This window comes from Carassius gibelio, chromosome A21, assembly GCF_023724105.1.
Source record: "Carassius gibelio isolate Cgi1373 ecotype wild population from Czech Republic chromosome A21, carGib1.2-hapl.c, whole genome shotgun sequence".
Classification (NCBI taxonomy): domain Eukaryota; kingdom Metazoa; phylum Chordata; class Actinopteri; order Cypriniformes; family Cyprinidae; genus Carassius; species Carassius gibelio.
The window spans coordinates 11,398,658-11,419,508 of NC_068391.1; the positions used below are offsets into that span (position 1 = coordinate 11,398,658).

General features: G+C 35.5%; 3 protein-coding genes across 4 annotated transcripts; 2 read left to right on the plus strand and 1 right to left on the minus strand.

Annotated features, from left to right (window-relative positions):
• The first annotated feature begins 3,117 nt into the window (after positions 1-3,117).
• LOC127941640 (DNA damage-induced apoptosis suppressor protein) lies at positions 3,118-5,990 on the plus strand. Its single transcript, XM_052536942.1, has 4 exons — positions 3,118-3,480; positions 3,659-3,820; positions 3,909-4,014; positions 4,101-5,990. Exons 1-4 carry the CDS (start codon positions 3,368-3,370, stop codon positions 5,817-5,819), a joined length of 2,100 nt encoding a protein of 699 aa, XP_052392902.1. The 5' UTR covers positions 3,118-3,367; the 3' UTR covers positions 5,820-5,990.
• A 455-nt stretch (positions 5,991-6,445) lies between these two features.
• LOC127941639 (pre-mRNA cleavage complex 2 protein Pcf11) lies at positions 6,446-15,690 on the plus strand. Of its 2 annotated transcripts, none has more exons than XM_052536941.1 (16): positions 6,446-6,845; positions 8,745-8,870; positions 9,114-9,296; positions 9,400-9,561; positions 9,792-10,792; positions 10,882-11,065; positions 11,161-11,392; positions 11,579-12,933; positions 13,050-13,101; positions 13,245-13,361; positions 13,489-13,591; positions 13,703-13,886; positions 14,038-14,193; positions 14,322-14,414; positions 14,499-14,534; positions 14,702-15,690. In XM_052536941.1, exons 1-16 carry the CDS (start codon positions 6,678-6,680, stop codon positions 14,912-14,914), a joined length of 4,365 nt encoding a protein of 1,454 aa, XP_052392901.1. In that variant the 5' UTR covers positions 6,446-6,677; the 3' UTR covers positions 14,915-15,690. The 2 variants fall into 2 exon arrangements, with proteins under 2 accessions (XP_052392901.1, XP_052392900.1); XM_052536940.1 differs by having other exon boundaries at positions 6,447-6,845; positions 13,477-13,591.
• A 1,039-nt stretch (positions 15,691-16,729) lies between these two features.
• ccdc90b (coiled-coil domain containing 90B) lies at positions 16,730-20,548 on the minus strand. The gene is made up of 9 exons (XM_052536255.1): positions 20,082-20,548; positions 19,888-20,007; positions 19,522-19,625; positions 19,334-19,435; positions 19,103-19,144; positions 18,924-18,995; positions 18,771-18,824; positions 17,547-17,661; positions 16,730-17,323 (listed from the first exon to the last, which is right to left on the minus strand). Exons 1-9 carry the CDS (start codon positions 20,176-20,178, stop codon positions 17,268-17,270), a joined length of 762 nt encoding a protein of 253 aa, XP_052392215.1. The 5' UTR covers positions 20,179-20,548; the 3' UTR covers positions 16,730-17,267.
• Positions 20,549-20,851: the final 303 nt, after the last annotated feature.

The following is a 20,851-nucleotide window of genomic DNA, read 5'->3' on the forward strand; positions in this document are numbered from 1 at the left end:
CCTGCAGATAAAAAATAAAAATTAAAAATGTCTCATGCCACAGACATGAAAGGAAGAATGAACATGGCCTTTGTCTTGTTTCCAAAACTATCTTCAGGATTAACAACTCTGAAGCCAAAGTTATATATATATATATATATATATATATATATATATATATATATATATATATATATATATATATATATATATATATATATTTTAGCCTGGGAAAAAAATGAGATAACTACATATATTTAGAAAGGTACCATGTAAACAGAAGTAATTCTAAGTTATATACAGTATTTAGTATTTGATCTGGTGCTGTTTATAAGGGACACAGGACCAAGTACAAATAAAACATTTGCAGTCAACAAGAAGAACAGCTATTTACCAGAATATGTTCTGGGCCTCCAGCACTTTGCCCATGATCAGACACTCAGCCTGCCACTCAAACAGCCTCTGAACACCTAGACTCTGGCGTTCTGGATTTGGCGCTCTAGAACAGGATTTCTCCAGAACAGGCTTAGGGAGACCCCAAATCGTCCCATGTGAATGCTTTTTTGCTGTTCCATTTAACAAACATCAAAATAATTAGCAAAACTAATTTTTTGAATTTATATTTTACATACCAGCATTTCTTATTGTTGTTTTGAATAGAAAAATGGCAAGCAAATTTCAACATTTTGGGGTCAGATTTTTTTTTTTTTTTATATATAAATGTTGTTCTTTTGGAAATTCAATTGTCAAAGAACCCTGATAAAACTATCACACTTTCCACTAAATGATCATGCAAAAAAAATGTTTTTAACATTTATAATAATAAGAAGTGTATATTGAGCAACAAATCAGCATAACTACTGAAGGATCATATAACATTAAAGATGGGAAAATAAATATAAATATAAAATGAATAATGAAATTAGATGATTCTTTGAGTTAATCAAGTTCTGATTTCTTTAACTGTTGGAAATCTATCTGTATCTGGTAGTGAAGCATCACAGAGGACTGAGATCCAGTCCAGGAGGAGGGGTCCGCACAGAGACTGAGAGGTTCTTCGCTGATCTCTTCTACTGCATCATGGATCGCTCTCTAGCAGCAGCCATATGTTCCGGACTGAACAGGATGTAATCCTTGGCAGTACTGAGAGAGTAATTTGGGCTGGTATCTCTTCTGAACTGTAACGTTTGCTTGCTGTTTGCCACTTTAGGTGTTTTTGTCTTGGAGTTGAGGATCTTTTGATGTGAAGAATATTCTCTGTCACATTTCATCTCACTGGGGCGATGTCCTCCTGCATCAGTCTTTTTGGATAATCTAAACAAAAGATTTTGGGCCAAATCCCTCCAATCGTTCTCTTTTTTATGCTTCTGTTCTGGATCTTTTGCACTCTGGTGGTGACCACGCTGATCCTGGACAATGTTTTCTGCATTTTGCACTTGTTGTTCACAAATATTTTTCGGAAAGTCCGAGTTTTTCTTAAGTAATGCTGATTCAATTTGTTGAATGTTTTTATTTTTTTTAGTCATTTGGACCCAGTTCATCAATAGCTTGTAAAATTTCCACATCCATATCCAGAGTGGAGTCTCCTGGCTCCTTTGGTTATTCTGGTTTTGCTTAAAACAGAAAAAAAAATGTATTTACTTTTTTATTTTTTGTTTTTACTTATACTAATATTTGGCATAATATTACATAAATTAAATAAAAAACATACTTATGGATCATTAGATCTTGCTCCCAGATATATCTATTGCAGAAGAGGATGCTTGATGCAAGCAATTTGATTGTCTGTGTTGTTTCTCATCTGCAAGAACTAAGGTAAAACTACCAGTAAGTGGCAACAATGTTTACATGTAACATCTGACATTAAACTACAAAAGCAAAAATAAGATGTTAAAATAAGCCCACCCTGAGAAAAATATAATCTGAAAAATGAAATCTGGGATTTCAACTCTATTGTTTTCAGTGGGAACTCATTTAAAGTCTCGCTTACTTATTTGTGTACACAGAGTTCTGTAAGGTGTTACCATTAAACAGCAAAACATTAAAAGCTCCATATCAACCAAGTTTGTAATCAAAACCATGGAAATGTACACAATCAATAGAAGATCAGCAGTTTCAGATTTCCAACATATCATACCCCTTTCTTTACAATCCGATGCTGTACCAATCTATCTTTCTTGTCGTTCAAGAAGTCATCTCATATAGAAATCGAATGACTTTAATATTTACATACAATGCTTTTTTTTCGTAAAAACATACAATGCTTTTTTTAGTGAATAAATAAAAAATATATATCGCTCTAAAATAAACAATCTAATTACTGAGATAATTAGTGAAATTTTACTGAAAATAAATTACTGAAATTTAATGTCATTCATCTGGCATATTCAGACCTATTACTTGAAGACATCGCGAGTTATTTCAATGGTCCTGTCGACATTACAATTTGTGTGTGTGTGTGTGTGTGTGTGTGTAAAATCATATTTAAATACAATTATAAAAAAACAAAATAACGTAAAAAAATAAATAAATCAATAAATCAATAAATAAAATCAAGAATATTTCCCGGGGCACACGTCTACAGTGTCGAGGTACCTCAACTGAGTGTAAAAACATTACACAATATTACAGTACATCCTGTTAGATAGACAAAAATCTAAATCATATAAAACAGCCAGTTGACATGTATTTTTTACTTAAACAGTGGGGATAATAGCCTACTTATATTACGTTCTTTTTAATGGTGAAGTGAATCAGATTTTTGACCAAATCTTTTAAGTGAACGATCCGTTCTCATAACACCAGCGATTTATATTTTTCTTCCAATGAAATAGCATCTGAGGTATCGAGTATATTTTTGGGTATTCGAAAGATTCAATTTATTTGGAAGAATTGAAATCCGCACCTCTGGCTTCACTCTCACTCGCACCGCAACACTGACATCTGCAGCATGAAGCAAGCGCGGGGAGACATACAACGTGATCACAAAGGACCTTGAATACATTTCTTAAAATCACTTAAACCTGAAATTATAATACAATTATAAGGTTTGATAATATTTACTGATCGTAATTTATCTTTAAAAATAGAACATATATTTTATAATATTGTACGGTAGATGGAGCTGTGATCCCTGAGAATTAAGGGAGAAAACCAGCGAGAAAGAAAATCGTTCTTGTTTTGAAATGCAAGCTTTGTAGCTCACTCTTTAGCTTCCGATCTTTTTCATTAGATATTTTTCTTTATTGCTCTATGGATTTAATAATATACACTTCAGTTACTTTTTTTAAGTTGTTTAAAATCTGAGTCCTCTTTTTTGTTAGTATTTCCTTGTAGAGAATGCTGGTAGTACGGTTGTTTGTAAAGCTTGTCACGGTTTCAAGCACTCATGAGCAACACACGGGCTCTGGTGAGTTGCACAGTACTTTCTCTGCAAGACTCTTGTTTTGTATATCCATGCTGCAAAGGCTGTCTATCCAGATTAATTCAGGAAAGAAAAAGGTACGTGGTAAAATGAAGTCAATTTTATTATTGTTAATAATTTATCTATTACGAATTCTGTTGAATATACTTTAAATGTATTTAGGGAATGTGTAATGCTATAACATAATTACATTTGTGTGTGTTAAATTAAAAAGCGGCTGAACATCATGAATAACTTCTAAATCATTATCTTTAGGGCTGTATGTGGAAGATGTGGATTCACTTGTGACTTACAAAATGTGGACTACAGATACAGACTGTCGTTTAACGTGTCCAGAAACCAAGATATATTTGGTGTGACAGTATTCGGGGGCTGTCTAAATCCCTTCTTTGGCATTACTGCCGGTGGCCTTCAAAGGTGTGTTTTAAAGCATTTACAAATTGTTTAACATCTCGAACAAACATTGCTGTTAATTAATTGCTGATGTAAAGTGTGATGTTTCCAGATTTATCGATTTGGAGAAAACTGAAGGCACGCATACTGTTCAACATCTTCTTGTTAAAGCTGTGGAAGACTGCTTTATAGGAAAATGTGTCATTTTTGGATTAAAGGTATGAAGCATTTCTTCATTTGGGGTTGGGCATCAAGGTTACACCCTTATTGTTAATTTTGCTAAATTCTTGTTCTTTCCTAAAAGGTTCCTCATAATGTTGCCAAAACGTCTTCGCTGTCTGGACAGTTAGTGGCCTGCCAGATCATTTCTCCATTCGAGTCTTTGATGGGATGTACTGTAATCAGTTATTTTAAAAACCTCCTGCGGGCAAATTCTCATTTTGCCAACAGTATCTGTCCATCACAACAGAAAGACTCACAAAGTACACAAAGAAATGAGCTCAGCAGTTTTGATTATACTCCTCCATCATGTGCAAAGTTGGATTCTCAACCCAGCAGTGAAGGATTCACACTCTCAAATGCATGGCAGTCACCTGGGTTATGCTTCCCCCCTGAAGAATTAAGTAATGACTTGTTACAGCAGTCCAGAGACTGTAATCATAACATTCTTTCACCAAAGACTGAAGAGACAAGAACATGTAAAAGCACTAGCCAAAGCAACACCAGTCAGTTAAAGCATGTTAACTGTATACAGGATGAATTGAAGAATGAAAGCCAGAACAGTCACAGAAAATCTTTTTCCTCAAGCTGTGACATGTTTGAATCATCAGCACATTTTAACAGCTCTACTGCATGTGACAGTATAAATCCACTGGTCACGTTGCCCTGTGGAAATAATACTGACATAATTACATCTGAATGCCTTGTAAGAGCTAAAACCAGGGAAGAATGTGATGCAGCTTTATGTGAGAAGTCACTTTACAGTCATTCTGGTCAAAATACATGTTTTGATTTTGAGGACGCACCTTTATCTGAAAGTTTACAAGATTTTGTCAGCTTTGAGCCTCAGATATCAGAGATACTTGACACAAAGGAGTGCATTTCAGGCAAAAGTGATCAAATGATTCAAGTGCAAAACAGATGCTCTCAGACTGAAAATTCAGTGGTCACAAGCATCTCAAAAACTCTTCAAATGCCTCTTTCTAGTGAAAAATGGCCCTCACCAATGTGCAATGTGAACAACATAAGCTGGAAAGGGAACAATGAAAATGACTGTCCGGAAAATCTTGAAACTAAGTTGAACAATGCTGAGATAAGTAAGACTGTTTTGTGCATTACCAATTCTTCAAAAAAGATGATTCCTTTCAGTCCTGACATTATGTGTGCATTCAATCGCTCTAGAAACGACAGGTTGTCTTTTACAAACAAAAAAGAAATCCCTTTTAAAAGCAAAAAATTAACTAGGAGCAGACCCTCTGAGGCTTTTTGTTCAGTAAACAATGAAAAGGGCAAATATTTCATGCACTGTGCTCAAAGTGAGGTCCATTCTGTAAATTGCAAAGTCAAGCAGGAACGTATTGTGTTTGATGACCATGAGGAGAAGTACAATTGTTCTGTAGACTTGTTTGCTTCTGGTCAGAGCAGTATGGACATGAACCTTTCGGATGTGACAGATGTTTCTGAAGTCAATGAAGCGAGGAATGTCAACACATCAGAGCCTGGAGGTTCAGGGGCTCTGCTTTTTTCACCATGTTTGCAATCCACCCCAGTTTCTTATTATGATAACTCATGTGGACAGAAAACCAGGCGAAGTCAAAACCGTGTAGGCTCACTGTGCTCTGGAAAAATGAAGTGCAAGTTTAAAAGTAAGATCATAGATCAGAGGTTAAGTGTTAAAAGAAAAAATGTAGATCATTTGCTGGTTGTTGAGTCTGCTGGGAGTTTCTCAGGCAAGTCTGACATGCAGGATGCAAGTTGCAATTTATCTATAAATGAGTGGTCCAAAGATCTTTTTGAAAATTAATTTTGAATTAAAATTGAGTAAGATGAATTACAATATTCTGTTTGGTAATTGTAATTGTAAATAAACAATTTTATAAATGTGTTTTTGAATTATATACATATGTTTATGTTAAATTAATATATTTTTATTATTATAAAGAATGCATATCCAGAATTGTATATTATTTTGTAATCATAATTAAACAGAATCTGCATGTTTAATTATCAAAGTGCTAGAGTAACAAATGTATAATAAAATGGTTGAGGAAAAAACACATTTTTCCTTTACGTCCACCAATACTAATACTATTCAAAATAGACGATACAAATGCAAGGTATGTAAACCTATTTCCATATGAATGTGCTTATATTTTATTAAAAATAATACTCTATGTGTTTTGAATCCGCTGAACCGCTGTTCTATGCAAATAATCCTAAACTGTATATTTCATTTTCAAGTTGACGACATTGTACTCTGTTGTGATTTTTGTTGATTTATTGAATGATTTAATTCTTATACGCTCTTTTTGAACGTAATAGTTCTGTTTTGACCAATGACATTGAGCACAAGCTTTCATCAGCCAATCAAACTCGAGCTTTTCAGCGCAGCCAATTGGGAAGCAGTGACGCGCGTTCAACTATAAAGCATTTTAGATGACGCGCGGTCTCCACTGAAGTACTACGACGGACATTTTGGAACACTTTTTCTAAACAGAAAATATCGTTATTCAGAAGCAAGACGCGACGAGGTCTGGCACAACATTCCACGTACAGAGGAAACTCAGATGAAGTACAGATGTTTAGGAGGACTGTGTTTCAACTAATGTTTGTATAAAAGCTTAAATTGTGTGGCGACGGCCCTCGACTCAACGGCTCAAAGATGTCGGACGAAGGCGCGAGGGAGGACGCCTGCCGCGAGTATCAGTCCTCGCTGGAAGATCTGACTTTCAACAGCAAACCGCACATCAACATGCTCACCATTCTAGCCGAAGAAAACATCCAGTTCACCAAGGATATCGTCGCAATAATTGAAGCACAAATTGCCAAGGTTTTTATGAAAATAGATTTATTTTTGTTTCGTTTCAGTCATCGTCTTTTAGCTCGAGTGTTGCTAACGTTAGTTAAATTACTACGTGACATGAGGCCTGTAACATGGCGCCACGACTACTTATCTAACACTTTGTATAAATCCGCGTAAAACACTTTTTGGTGCTACATTATAGTTGACTAATATGGAGGTGTCTTTTATGCTGATTTTAAATTTTATATCAGTCTGAATTTACTGTTTTTGTAGCTCAAAAAAGTCACCAAATCCACATTACCAAATTAGGCCAGTTGCAACAGCAGGTTTATCTGCTTGTTTGATCATAGCTGCTCATGAAGTAGGACTTAATGTTGACGCACATTTGGCTTGAAATTAATAATCCATGTTTTACTTGCTTAATAAGATTAGAGGGTAATGATAACAGTCTGGTGGATTCACATACAGTCTACTACTTTTTTTAATGCAACGTCGATTTATTAACTTATACTGATGTTATACTAGTTTACAAGTTATATTTTTCTATGACACTATATAAATCATGCGTTATGAATCATAATTAATCTACAAGAACTAGATAGGAAAGAAACGAAATTTCCGTGTTATGTAATCAGCCCAGCGAGTCGTCGTTGTGTAGTTTCTGTACTTTCCATACACAGGAATTTTGTAAACATGGATTGATTAGAAATCTAAGGTGCAAGACAACCCGTGTTGATGTCAACAATTAATCCGTAATAAGTATTTGTATACTCATGGTTGTAGTTATGTCATATCACCAGTTGGTACACGTGGTTTGCCACCAGTGTACATGGATGCATATTTTATTTGGGAAATCCGAGGAATTTTTTCATATCCTTGTCTATGTTTGCAACCTATTTGAAATATTGCATTAGTTCTGCTAGTCATGTTGGGCTGCTCCGTGAATATGAGCATGCCTGTATTTAGAGTTCTTAATACAAATGTGCGCCATTTAAATACCTGTGTACTTGAACCAATAAAGGGTTTGGGGTGTTAGATTGCTGAGTAATTTTCCATTCTTTACTGCACTGTTAATAAATGGTATACAACTGTGACAATAAACTATGTGAAATGTCCTTTTGTCTTTATTTCCCAGTGTATTTTTTGTGGTAATGTTGGCTATATTGATTTAATTATAATCTAAAAGATTCTTTAATACAAATATATTTGCATTGGTGCAGTGTCCTTTCCAATGACATTCCAAGCCTAAATGTGTAAAAAATACTTGTAACAAAATTATTGCAGAATTTTGAGAAACTGCTGCTCTCTGCACTTGGTTACAACCTGTCCACAACCTTTTTTTTTTTTTTTTTTTTTATGGACACTTTTTTTTTTTTAAGACCAGGTGCCCCAAATGAAGATCAAATCTCATTTTGAACTTACATGGATGCCTACAGGAATGAGTTGAATTCCTGGTCAAGTACAAAAAAATACAAGTGACAAAAAGCTTCAATCTTTTTTTCTTTTTTTTTTTCAATTTAAAGGACTTGTGCTTCTTGCTTAAATGATTCCAGAAATTGAATTGCACTGACAACCTAACAAAACCATTTTCTTGATGGACTGAGCCGGGAGAGAGAACACTGAAGACGGGGTTTACAATTTTTCACTTTTTTTTTTTTTTGTACCTGGGACGTGGGTATTTTTTATTCCTGCATCTGAGAAACTGATTTTTGATGGATCTAGTTTTTAAGGAACTTCTCATTTTATTTTTTTATTTTTTTTTTTTTACCGCAAACAATGGACTTTCCCTTAAGTACTTGATTTTGGTTTTCTGTGCCAGTTTTTCTTAATCCAACTTCAACTTTTAATAATCTCAAAAGTCATTCTGTGTAGTTGTGATTTTCTCCCATGTTGTCCTCTAAACTTGTCAGTTTTCTATCACTTTAGGCACCTGCTGGTGAGAAGCTCCCAGTTTTGTACTTAGTGGATTCCATAGTGAAGAATGTTGGAGGGGCATACCTTGAAGTGTTTGCTAAGAACCTAGTCAATTCCTTTATTTGTGTATTTGAGAAGGTACATAATTCCTTGAAATTGTGTCCATGGTATTACTACCGATTGAACGTCATGTGCTTTTTGTCCTAGTTTAAAATACTGTTTTGTGCTAATTAATTCCTTTACCTTTATAGATTATTACATATCTTAATAATACATTTTCTGTTACATTTATGAATGGTAAACTATATAGTTTTGTAAGTGTTCTTTGAGATTAAACGGGAGTCAGATATTCTTTCCCCTCTTTCTTTTACTTCACTTTAGGTGGATGAGGTCACTAGAAAAAGTCTCTTCAAATTGCGTTCCACGTGGGATGAAATTTTCCCCTTGAAGAAACTATATGCACTAGATGTGCGTGTGAACTCATTAGATCCTGCCTGGCCTATAAAACCATTGCCACCAAATGTGAATGCCAGCATACATGTCAACCCAAAATTTTTGAAACCGGTAAGCTTTTAAGGAGTTCCAACTAGGAGTTCTAATTTTCCAGAGGTGGGAAAAAGTGCACTGCTACGGTTTATCTGAAATGTGTGCTTTTCTCTTTGCGTAGACTGAAGAAACATCTCCGAAGCCTCCTGCACCACAACCTCCAGCCCCAAGCTTGACACAAGAACAATTGATAAGACAACAGTTGCTTGCAAAGCAAAAGCAGTTGTTAGAACTTCAGCAAAAGAAGATTGAGCTTGAACTTGAACAAACAAAAGCTCAGTTGGTGAGTTTAATAGTCATGTGCTTTATAACAATATGAACTAGAATGAGTTACATGATAGTATTCGCAGTCTTAGAAGTATAATTTTTTTGTGATGTCAAGTGCAAGTGATATGTAATAGCAGTGTATAGGAGCTTTAGTTGGTCTAATGCCGCTAAACCATCATTCTTCATACTGCTTAATCTATTTTAAAAGAGAATTTATCTTTTTTTTTTATTATTATTATTCTCAAGGCTGCCAGTCCTACTATTGCTTCAAACCACCATGTCGCTGCTTCTGCGCGTGTCTCAGCAAAAATCACACATACGGGTTCTGCACCTCAGGTCAAACCTTGGCTTCCAGCAACATCAGAAAAAATGTCAGCCAGAGATCCTAGATTAAACAGACCTGGTGCCACTGCTGTAAACACAAAGGAACAAGTAATGCATAAGAAGGAGAGTCAGGTCACACCAAACTTTCAGAATACATCAGAAAAAAGAGGACAAGTCTTAGCTGAAAGACAGAGTAAGTTGGAGAAAATGAGGATTCCAAAAAAGGATAACTCTGCTGTTGAGGAAAAGCCGAAATCCAAGGCGGTGTCACCATCTGGAAAAGGTATCTTTGTCAGACCCAGGGGAATGGAGTCTGAGCATTCAAAGACTGTTGAACTGAATAAGAAGGACCCAAGGCTACAAAAGCAGATGCATGACAAGACCGATATAAAAGATGATGATGTCCGAGAGAAGAAAAGAAGTTCAGAGAAGAAAGATAAGGATGAAGGTGTCAAAAACTTGGATCATCAGAAGTCCAGCAGCACCAGGGGCAAGCTTATAAATGGTTCTCTAAACAAGCATGAAAGACTTGAGACATTTCTGAAACAAGAAATTAAAGTGAACAAAGCAAATGTTAGAAAAAGGTCTCGGTCAAGATCACGTTCCCCACCGTTACATACTCCCAAAAGAAAAGAGAGGCATTCATCTCCAAAGAGAAAAACCAGGAGTATTTCTCCACCTCCCAAGTCTGGAAAGGCTAGGATAAGTAAACATCCACATAATGATGATGCTTTTTCACAATCAAGTCTAAGAGATGAACGAAGTACCAAAAAAATTTCCCTAGAACCAAGACGATCAAAAAGACCGCTTGACGATAGACCTGCTGATCAGAAAGATGGACCACAGCAGAGAATTTTTCCTGCAGAGCATAAAGACACAAAAGATAGCAAGAGATGGAGGAGTGGATGGGAAGAAAATAAAAAGTAAGTGACTTAAGTAAATTTTTTAACATCATTAGACTTTCTATTATTACATTTATAACCACATTCAAATTAATAAACTGCCTTAACAGTCCCAAGCAGTCAGAGTCAGATCTCTCACATGGACGACTAAGCACCCAAAGACACAAGACTTGGAACACTAATCAAAGACCATCTGCACCTCGTACACCTAAACCGCATCGCTTGAGTGTTGACAGTAACATACAAATTCCAGAAGCACTTAATTCTGCAAGTAAACGGGATCTTTTAAGGAAGGTATGGCCATTTCATATTTTTGTTTTGTAATCAGTTTTTCTTTATCTAATACATTATTAATTAGAATATTGCTAATCAGGACATTTTCATTTCAGGCTAGCAAAAGACATGCTGATGGTGAAATATCCAATGAAGAATTCCTCAATGTAGCCCATCAAATAAACCAACTTTTTCAGTATCAAGAGGAAAGACAGCGGTCTGACTCTTGGGATGAATCATGTGATGAGGGAGTATATCAGTCAAAAAAGAAACAAGGAATATCTGATGCGGCGCTTTCTTATCTTGAGCACAAATCTAAGTTGAAAAGAACCCAGCTTCAGCGTCCAGGTAAGATTTGTCCTGTTTTTAAATAATATGTATGTGAATTATAGCACTTTTAAAGTTGAACATTTAAACATTTATTGTATTTCACCATGGCAGGTAATGATTAAACATCCACTAGGTTGTTGTTGGTGTTTTATAAAGAGTCTAAACTTGAATTATTTTCCTATATTCATTTATCTATCTCTACAGTGCGAAAAGATGGCCAGTTGCCATTGCATGAAATGTTCTATCAGCCTCAACATGAAATGACTGAACAATACAGTGAAATCTCAGAAGTGCATAAAATGTCTGGTGATGCCATAAAGCCTGACCATGAAGATCCTAGAAGAACCGACAGGCCTCCATCATGTAAAGGTTCCACATTCAGAAATTCACAGAGTCCTGTCAGCTTGGACGGGACTTGTGGAAAATCTGCAGGACCCCCATTTGAACGGTCATCATCTCCTATTGAAATGGATCAACAACCAGGAGACATCAGCCCACGTTTTGAAAGTCCCAACAGTGTGCACTCTGGCACAGGTCCAGATGATGGTCCTGTAAGTGTAGAGGTTCTTCCAGGGCATAATAATTTCTCGGAACAGGCAACAAGTGGACGAAACCATGGTGAATCTCCTGGAAATACACCGAATCACTCCTCTGAAGGATCTATGGCACTGGTGAACACGCTACGGCAGGATGCACCAAATATTCCTCAACGGTTTGATAGATATAAGAATTCTCAAGCTCCCTTTGATGAGCCACCTAGCCACATGAGAGAGCCCAGGTTAGATGGTCCTACAAGACCTTATGCTCCTCCTCCTCGGTACGAAGGCAATACGGGGGGATTTGATGGGTCTGGTGGACCCGTGAGGTATCCTGGACATCGCTTTGATGCCCCTCACCGGTTTGAAAGATTTCCCAAAGCCCATGAAAGACCTGTGAGATTTAACAACCCAGCAGTATCACACAGGCCAATGAGGTACACAGAGCCTCGTAATGTGAGATTTGACCCTCAAAACCCAGTTAATTATGACCACCCAATCCACCAAAACAGATTTGCTAATCCACCAAGGTTCGATAATCCTCACATGCAACATGGTCCACCAAGATATGAGGAACCACGGTTCCCAGCTAGATTAATGAATTATGATGAACAGCAGGGTGCAGCTAGATTTGATTGTCCATCAGGTGGGATGCGCTTTGAAAACCCGGTGCAGCCTGAACCCTTAAGATTTGATGCACAGCCTGTCATGCCAAGATATGACCCACAAGGTCATCCAAGATACTGCGGTCCAAATATTCCAAACCAGCTCAGACCACAGGAGCCAACAATATATGATCAAACTCAAGGTCAGGCCCCTGTGGTAAACTCTGCTGTACCACTACCTAATTTCAACATTCCACCCATGAACACCTTTGGTGGCCCGGCCCAACAGTTTCCCATGCAGCAAAATGTGTCTCAAGCATCTAACTTCAATGTGACAGTCCCTATGTCATCGGATTTCCAGGGTTCATTTAGACCTGCTCCTTTCCCTGGTCCGGGTGTTGGAAATGTTCCTCAGCCTGTACGTATTCCTTACTCAAGGAGTCCTTTATTTTTGTTAATGTTAAAGAGTTTTTTTTTTTTTTTTTTTTTTAACTTGGAAAAATAAAGTTTCGTTTTTGTCTTTTGAATTTTTAGATGATGGGACCTCAACCCTTTATGCCACCAAACCAAATATCTTTCCAGCCTGGTGAGAATGTCTTTAATTTTTTTTTACAATAAAAGCCTGAAACAGAATCGTACACTACTGTTAACTTACCAGCCTAGATTTGTTTTGATTGTGGCTTCTACTTCAGACCTGTATTATAATAAGTAAATTGATCATTGATTCAGGTTCCCAGTTTCAGCAGCCTGAGCCCGAGCCATTGAGGCAAATAGATGTGAACGATCTGTTATCAAAACTTCTATCAACTGGAATAATAAAACCTGCACAAACGGACTCAACGACTGGTATGCATGATGTATTTTATTTCATTTATTACCATTGGACAATTAAATTGCATTAATTGCAGTCTTATTTCAAATGAACATGTGTAAAGATTAAATCTATATATAAATGTTTTAGACTCCACTTCAGCAGGTCAGACTTTATCTGTTCCTGAAGAAGAAGAGGAGGAGGAACAAGAGGAAGATGAAGATGTCCCAGACATGACTGGCTTTGTTTTGGAGGACATGAAACAGTATGTACATCTACATACTCTCTGGAGTCTAGACACAAGTGAATCTGACAGAAATATCTTTATAAAATGACTTAAAGACACCAGCTGTTTTGGGATATTTGTGTTACTTAGGAGACACGACAGCATTATCACCAAACTGTATACTGGAATCCAGTGCTATTCCTGCGGCATGCGTTTTACTGCATCTCAGACGGATGTGTATGCAGATCATTTGGACTGGCATTACAGACAGAATCGTTCAGAGAAGGACATCAGTAAGAAAGTTACATATCGCCGGTGGTACTATAGTCTGACGGTAAGCTGGAGGCAATCCTGTTTCATTTATTTTCCTTAATCATGTATATTTTCAGAAATGTATCACCAAGAACTGAAATGAACTCCTGAAAATGGAACAAAGGACTTTTAAAATTGTAACATCGTGAAGTTTTCTTCTTTTTTTTTTTTAGGATTGGATTGAATTTGAGGAAATCGCTGATCTTGAGGAGAGGGCAAAGAGTCAGTTTTTTGAAAAAGTTAATGAAGAGGTTGTACAGAAAACTCAGGAAGCAGCCAAAGAGAGAGAGTTCCAGAGCGTTAAGGCTGCCGCAGACGTCGTTCATGAGGTTAGATGATGAACATGTTGTGTGATAATTAATAATCACAACTGTGTGATAATTCATAGTATTAGAAAAATGAGATGCTGAATTAAAGATTTCTCTCTCTCTCTCTCTCTCTCTTTCCATCTCCTCAGCTGTGTGAGATTTGCCAGGAGCAGTTTGAGATGTACTGGGAGGAGGAAGAGGAAGAGTGGCACCTGAAGAATGCCATCAGAGTAGATGGAAAGGTAAGAATTCTACTAATACAACTAATTTGAAAAATAATATTGATGTTTGATAAAAGACTTAAATTGTTTTCCCTTCTCTTTTAGACATATCATCCCTCATGTTACGAAGACTACAAAAATGTAAGTGTTGATTTGGAGAATGGCATCTTGTTAACATGCATCACACCTACATGTTGAAGTCAAGTGGCTAAAACATGCTGTATTTAGGATTCCGATTTTTAAGTAAAGTTAAATCTTTCCATCTTAATTTTTATTTAGTCAATTAAAACACTTCCCTTTTTTTGTAGACATCCTCCTTTGTGGAGTCCACGCCATCACCCAATAAAATGCTTACAGAAAACCCTTTAACAGCTTTCATTAAACAAGAGCAGGGTGATGAGGTGTCATGCTCCAGTATTAAAGAAGAGCCCTCAGAGGACGTTATGGATGCACCAACGGTAAAAGAGGAGGTTCAGGTTAAGTTAGAAGGAGAATCACAAACCAGTGCAATTATTTTCTAACAATGCTGCTCCTTAGCCACTTCTTTTTGTGGTTACTTTAGCTGGTCTTTTGTGTTTTTGTAAAGAAGGATATTTTTATATTGCAGAGATCTGGGGCAGGGACCTCAGCTAGTCACTTTAAATACATTTTTGTATTTGTATTTGCCTGCACATTTCAGGTATTTTTTTGCCATGTGAATGCCCAATGAAATGTACTGTGAAAGATGTACGTTTGGGGTAAATGTATATGTATAATTTAATTTATAAATAAAGATATTTTTGGTATTCTTTGTGTAGTATTGATAAGAAAGAAGTTTGAATTTGGGTGATTTTTTTGGTTCTCAATGAGTAATTTGTTCTGACTTTTGGAGAATGGTTGAATACTAATTTATGAATGACTTTTTGTTTTGCCTCCAAAAAACAAGGCAAACCCCTTTTCATTCATTGATAATTCCCTAAATCCAGGTTTGGGGCCTATTGTAAATTATTAATAGTTGATGGAACATAATTTACTATGAGTATTTCCCTGACCTCAATATGTAAATAGTTATTTCAGTTTACTACTGTATTTGGTTCAGAGTAATGTGTTTAGTTAAAAATGAAAAAAAAAAAATGGGTGTTTCTTTTTCTCTTTTTGCAGAGGTTCAAAGCGCAATTTTGCTTTATTTGGAAAATTCAATAAAAAATTTGAGGAAGAAATAGTGTCTTGTGTGCAAAGTGATTATTGTGGCTTTTTGACTGATTGAAATTTGTCTGTTTCATGCATAATCCTAAATAAAGTTTCAGTGCTAATGGAACCTTCTCTGTTCATTTATTTGGTTCTGATTATTACAACGTGTCTGTTAAAATGTCTCACAAGTGTACCATAAAAGTAGTTATGATTACAACCATATTTTTAATTCATCTATATTTTTTACATTTGTAATATTTATAAAACATGTAAAACTTTGTGTTAAATTTAAGCATCATTTTCATAGTCTAAAATGGTTAAACTTAAATGCTTTAATTTCATTTTAAAGTGTTAGCTTGGTCAGCTAACACTTCCAAATGACTTTTCTTCAAAGATATACTACAGTGATTTGATGGAACTGTGTTATATGATTAGTCTGGTGGTAATGGAGCATGAAGATGGACAGGGCTGATTCATATATATATATATATATATATATATATATATATATATAAAAACAAGTCATACCTCGTCACAGCTAAAACTTGATTACAACAATGATTCAAGCAATTATGTGTGTGCTACCTTGTAAGTATATAGTTTAACAAGATGTTTATCCTAATAAGTTGAAAATAAAACACTTATAAAATGCTAAGCTATGTTTTTCAACATATTAAGTGAAATGACTGCAATACTTCAGAACTGGCATCTGGGGAAGTCGTGGCCTAACGGTCGGACTCGCAATTGAAAGGTTGTGAGTTCGAGTCTCAGGTCAGCAGGAATTGTAGGTGGGGGGAGTGCATGTACAGTGCTCTCTCCACCTTCAATACCACGACTGAGGTGCCCTTGAACAAGACATCAAACCCCCAACTGCCCCCCGGGCGCCGCAACATAAATGGCTGCCCACTGCTCCGGGTGTGTGTTCACAGTGTGTGTGTGTGTGTTCACTGCTCTGTGTGTGTGCACTTCGGATGGGTTAAATGCAGAGCACAAATTCTGAGTATGGGTCACCATACTTGGCTGAATGTCACTGCACTTCACTTTATAAGGTTGAATAACCCTTCTATAAAATACAATAAAGTGGCATAGTCCAAATTCTTTTTAAATAGATAATATTTGTATTCATGCATATACACATGCTCACAAAATCTTTTAACACAAAGACATTTTCATTGAAATTATTTTTATTATTTTTTTATTATGTACTTGCATCAAAGAGAATAATGTTAGATATACATGTTGATGTAAAAAAGAAAAATATGGCCAAACGTTTGTGCATTTATTGGCTATATATATATAATATATAAACAAAACAATTGTTGGAATTTATGTCATACTGAAGCAGAGATGCCCAAATATAGCCCTTTTCAATTTTAATCTTTTTGTTTTAACCTTAATACATTGATTGCATTTAAATCTAGAGAACATAGATCATTATATTTTAATATTATATATTTGGACATAATGCAACGTTTTCTTTTTGTCATACCAACTTCAAAAAAGTTAAATTTTTGGACTTTTTTAGTTGAGTTTGGGCACCTCTAATCTTAAAGAAACTTAAACAACACATTTGTTACGTAAAAAAAAAACTTCTACTGAAATGTAAAAACATAATAAAATACATGTACATCAGGTGATTAAAACAAAAGGCACAATGTTTAAGATAAAAAGTCCAGACATAACTTCTCTCCTGTTTTGTGAGATTCATTTCCAAAAGCGATAGAATCCCAAGGCAATTGCCAGGCAGGTGAAGATACATGCTGTGAAACAAAATAATAATAAAAAAAGATCACTTGATATAATGTTCTTAGTGCTCATAAAACTCAATTTAAATTGCATCAACAAACTGAAGAGCCACTAACGATGATTTTGTGTGTTATCAAATTGGGAGTCTTATCTGAAGGACTTGCAAACAAGTCACTGTTAAGTCAAATATATTTAGAGATACATGTCATCTGTTTGAAAAGCATCTTGGGTACATACCTGCAAGATATTTAATCGTCTCTAGCTTGAGTGATTCCAGGAGGGTTTTCAAAGAGGCTACTTGTATGTCTATTTTCTTTGAAGTTTCCACAGCTTCACTTTCTATATCAGCATTCTGAGAAAAGAAAAAAAAGAGCTTGACTATAATAATATATTAGAACAGTGGCGGCCTCCTGCCAATTCACTCAGGGGTGCAAATGCTTGCTTGATTAAAGAGGATAGGTCAACCATTCAATTGATAAATTAATGGTTAGTTAAAGATGTAAAGGGAACTGAACTACTATAGTATTAATTAAAAATAAACTGATATTAGGAATCTCTTGCTCTCCTTATGTTTCTATATGTGCGTTAACACAATACAGCGGCATATAAAAACATTTTACTACGATTTCAGTTTAATAAGAAATAACTGAAGTCACATAAATCACTGTTTTCACAACTCACTTGTATTAATTACACTGCTCATTTACATCACATTCCTCACTTACATTACACTGCTATCTTAAATTACAATTTATCCTTATTGCTACAACGAATGAATGGTACGACAGCATTAATCTGCGCTGAGGTAACGTTCGCCGTGATGTCGATCAAGTTCAGCTGAGAAAGGCATAGCTGTCCCCGTCTCTCTGGGGTTTTTTTTCTTTCACATTTGATAAAGATATTAAAGTATTTGTTTTCATTTTTTCTTGTTGTTAAAATTCAAAATAGTTTTTAAATATTATTGGATGTCACTGTTCCCACCAGTCGTTGCACAAGTTACACACGATGATGAAAGCACGTTAGTGCGAGCTCTCCCGGAACTCATTGAGATTGCATTGCAGTGCCTGCAATTAGAAAAAAAATATCTTTGAATGAAAGTCTATGAGAGCACTCGAGGCGATTCCCAGTTTTGCAGAAATCGCCCAAAATGGGGTGGTACTACACAAAATGCGACTCGACGCTGATTGGAATATTTAGAGGTAGCACAAACAGTCTAGAATAGTGAAAGCTAGGGTAACACTGTGGTTGAATGTAAAAGAAAAAAATAATCCCTCCCTTTCCTTTGGTGGTGCGTCGCTCAATCGCCCTAATGGAGACTGTTAAAACATATTTACATGAATTATGACAATAAAAGTATTATTATGTAATCATATTGAATAGAAAAGCTTTCTTGTGATCACTGTTTAAATGATTGTGTTGCTGTTAAAACATGTTGTGATCACAACTATTTGTAAACCTCACCATTTTTTGGAACTCTGTTCTGACTTCCATAAGTTTCTTCTCCTGTTCTGTAAACTAGAATACAAAATATTGGATTAATTGTGAATGTAAAAAAAAAAAAAAAACATAATAATACAAATTTGCACAAAATGTTAACAAATAATGTTCACATACCATGTCTGTAATTCTACTTCGCTCCAAATTAATGTCTAACTTTGCATCTGCTCTAATTTTTTGACTTTCTTCCTTCAATGTAAACATAAAAGATAAATAAAATCTTTGTTAAACAGAAACAATGGTACTGTGCAGAATGATTACTGAAATTCACAAAACTTCTATCTACTTCTACTCACCAGTAGTCTGTTCTTTATTTGCTCCAACTCTGTTTTCATTTTCTGCATGTAAAATAATAAGGAAGGTGAAGAACTAAATAACTGGCGTAATATTGTCAATGACACATTTCAGTATGTGTTCAATTAGTATTAACTTTGTAGACAAACAAGTTTTTTACTTTATTTTGTGTTCAGATTATGGCGCCAAAAAATAAAGAATGATGTAAATACAGATTTAAACTTTATTCTTACAGCATTTTCGGAGCGTAAATTGGCAAATTCACTTTTCTCCAGGATAACCATGTCTTTCCTGATAGCGTCTAGATGAGCCATGATTTGCTGTAGAGCTATTTCCTATACCAGATGTAGAAAACATTATTGGATTCAATGGGTTTCATTAATAGTCATTTCTGCTGACAGCAGTTTTGTTGGTTGTTTACCTGATGTGCTCCAGTGACCATATCTCTGTATACAATGTCTATATTGGCTGTAGTAAGAGTCACCAGTGCTGTGACGATCACATCTGCCTGCTTTTTCTCAAAGCCTGGATTACATATGCAGGGGAACAAAACAAAAATCAGCTTAATGTAAACAAACATTGTATAATTAATACATTGAGTAAATATAATTTCAATCTCAAATATATACATTAAGCTTATATTTTTACTTCAAAATCTTAAATAAATAAATAAATAAAATTATATATATATATATATATATATATATATATATACAACAAATCGTAAATAAATAATTCAATTAATATTAAAATAGCTTGCCATAAATATTAGACCTAGTAAACTTACCGCTGGCTTCCAGCTCTTTCACGAGCGCATGGGAGTCAAACGTGAGTTTTCTCTGCTCCAGTGGCGTTAACTCCACTTTTCTCACATCGAATGTCTTGACAGCAGTCGTTTTATGGAATCCTTAAAGGAAAAGAAGTACTTCTGTAAAGCCTTGAATTGCGGTCATTACTGCGCTGTGTCGTAACAACACTTACCTCTCCGATAACACATTGGTTGGATGTTGAGTTGATGCAGTTTTAGCAGCGAGGAGAACTGGTATTGTCTCCGTATAAAGGTTCCCCAGCATGACATTGTTATATAAAAAGTAATAAGGGCTAACCTAAATAAATATAATTGTTTGTGTGGGAATTTACTGTTATGCCTATTTAGCTTCTATACTTTTTGTAAATTTCTCAACAGCAGCTAAGACGAGTTCTGGTGTCTGTCTTTCCTCTCTGTCATTCCAGCTCTCAGGGTCAACTCGATGAGCACCCTCTTTAAAAACAAATCTCTCCAGATCTGTTCGTTTACTATATGTAGTTACCTGTTTTGGTACACTTTAGATGACGTTTCGATAAATTGTGAAGAAGGTGGAGTTTTTCTTTTCTTTTTGATGGTAGAAATAAAATAGGCAACTAGAAAGGCTGTTATCTTGAAACAAGGCCAAGCGCCCGGATGTTGTCATGGTCATGTGCGACGGTTCTAAATATTATTATTTATTTTTTATTTTTTTTTACTTTGAACAGTGTACTGTGTATTTTAAATGAACACATTTCTGTTAAAGTTTAACACTGCGATAATTTTTTAATAAATAATTATCCACTCCAGACCGCCACTCAAATTCGTTACTTTTTCAAAACGCCTTTGTGTTGACCAATCACAATCATTTGTGATCTCTGTTTACGCATTTTTAAACATACATTTATAGGGGTTTCTGGTGCGTAATTCGTATTGTATATTAGTGAACAACTTTATTATGTTCACA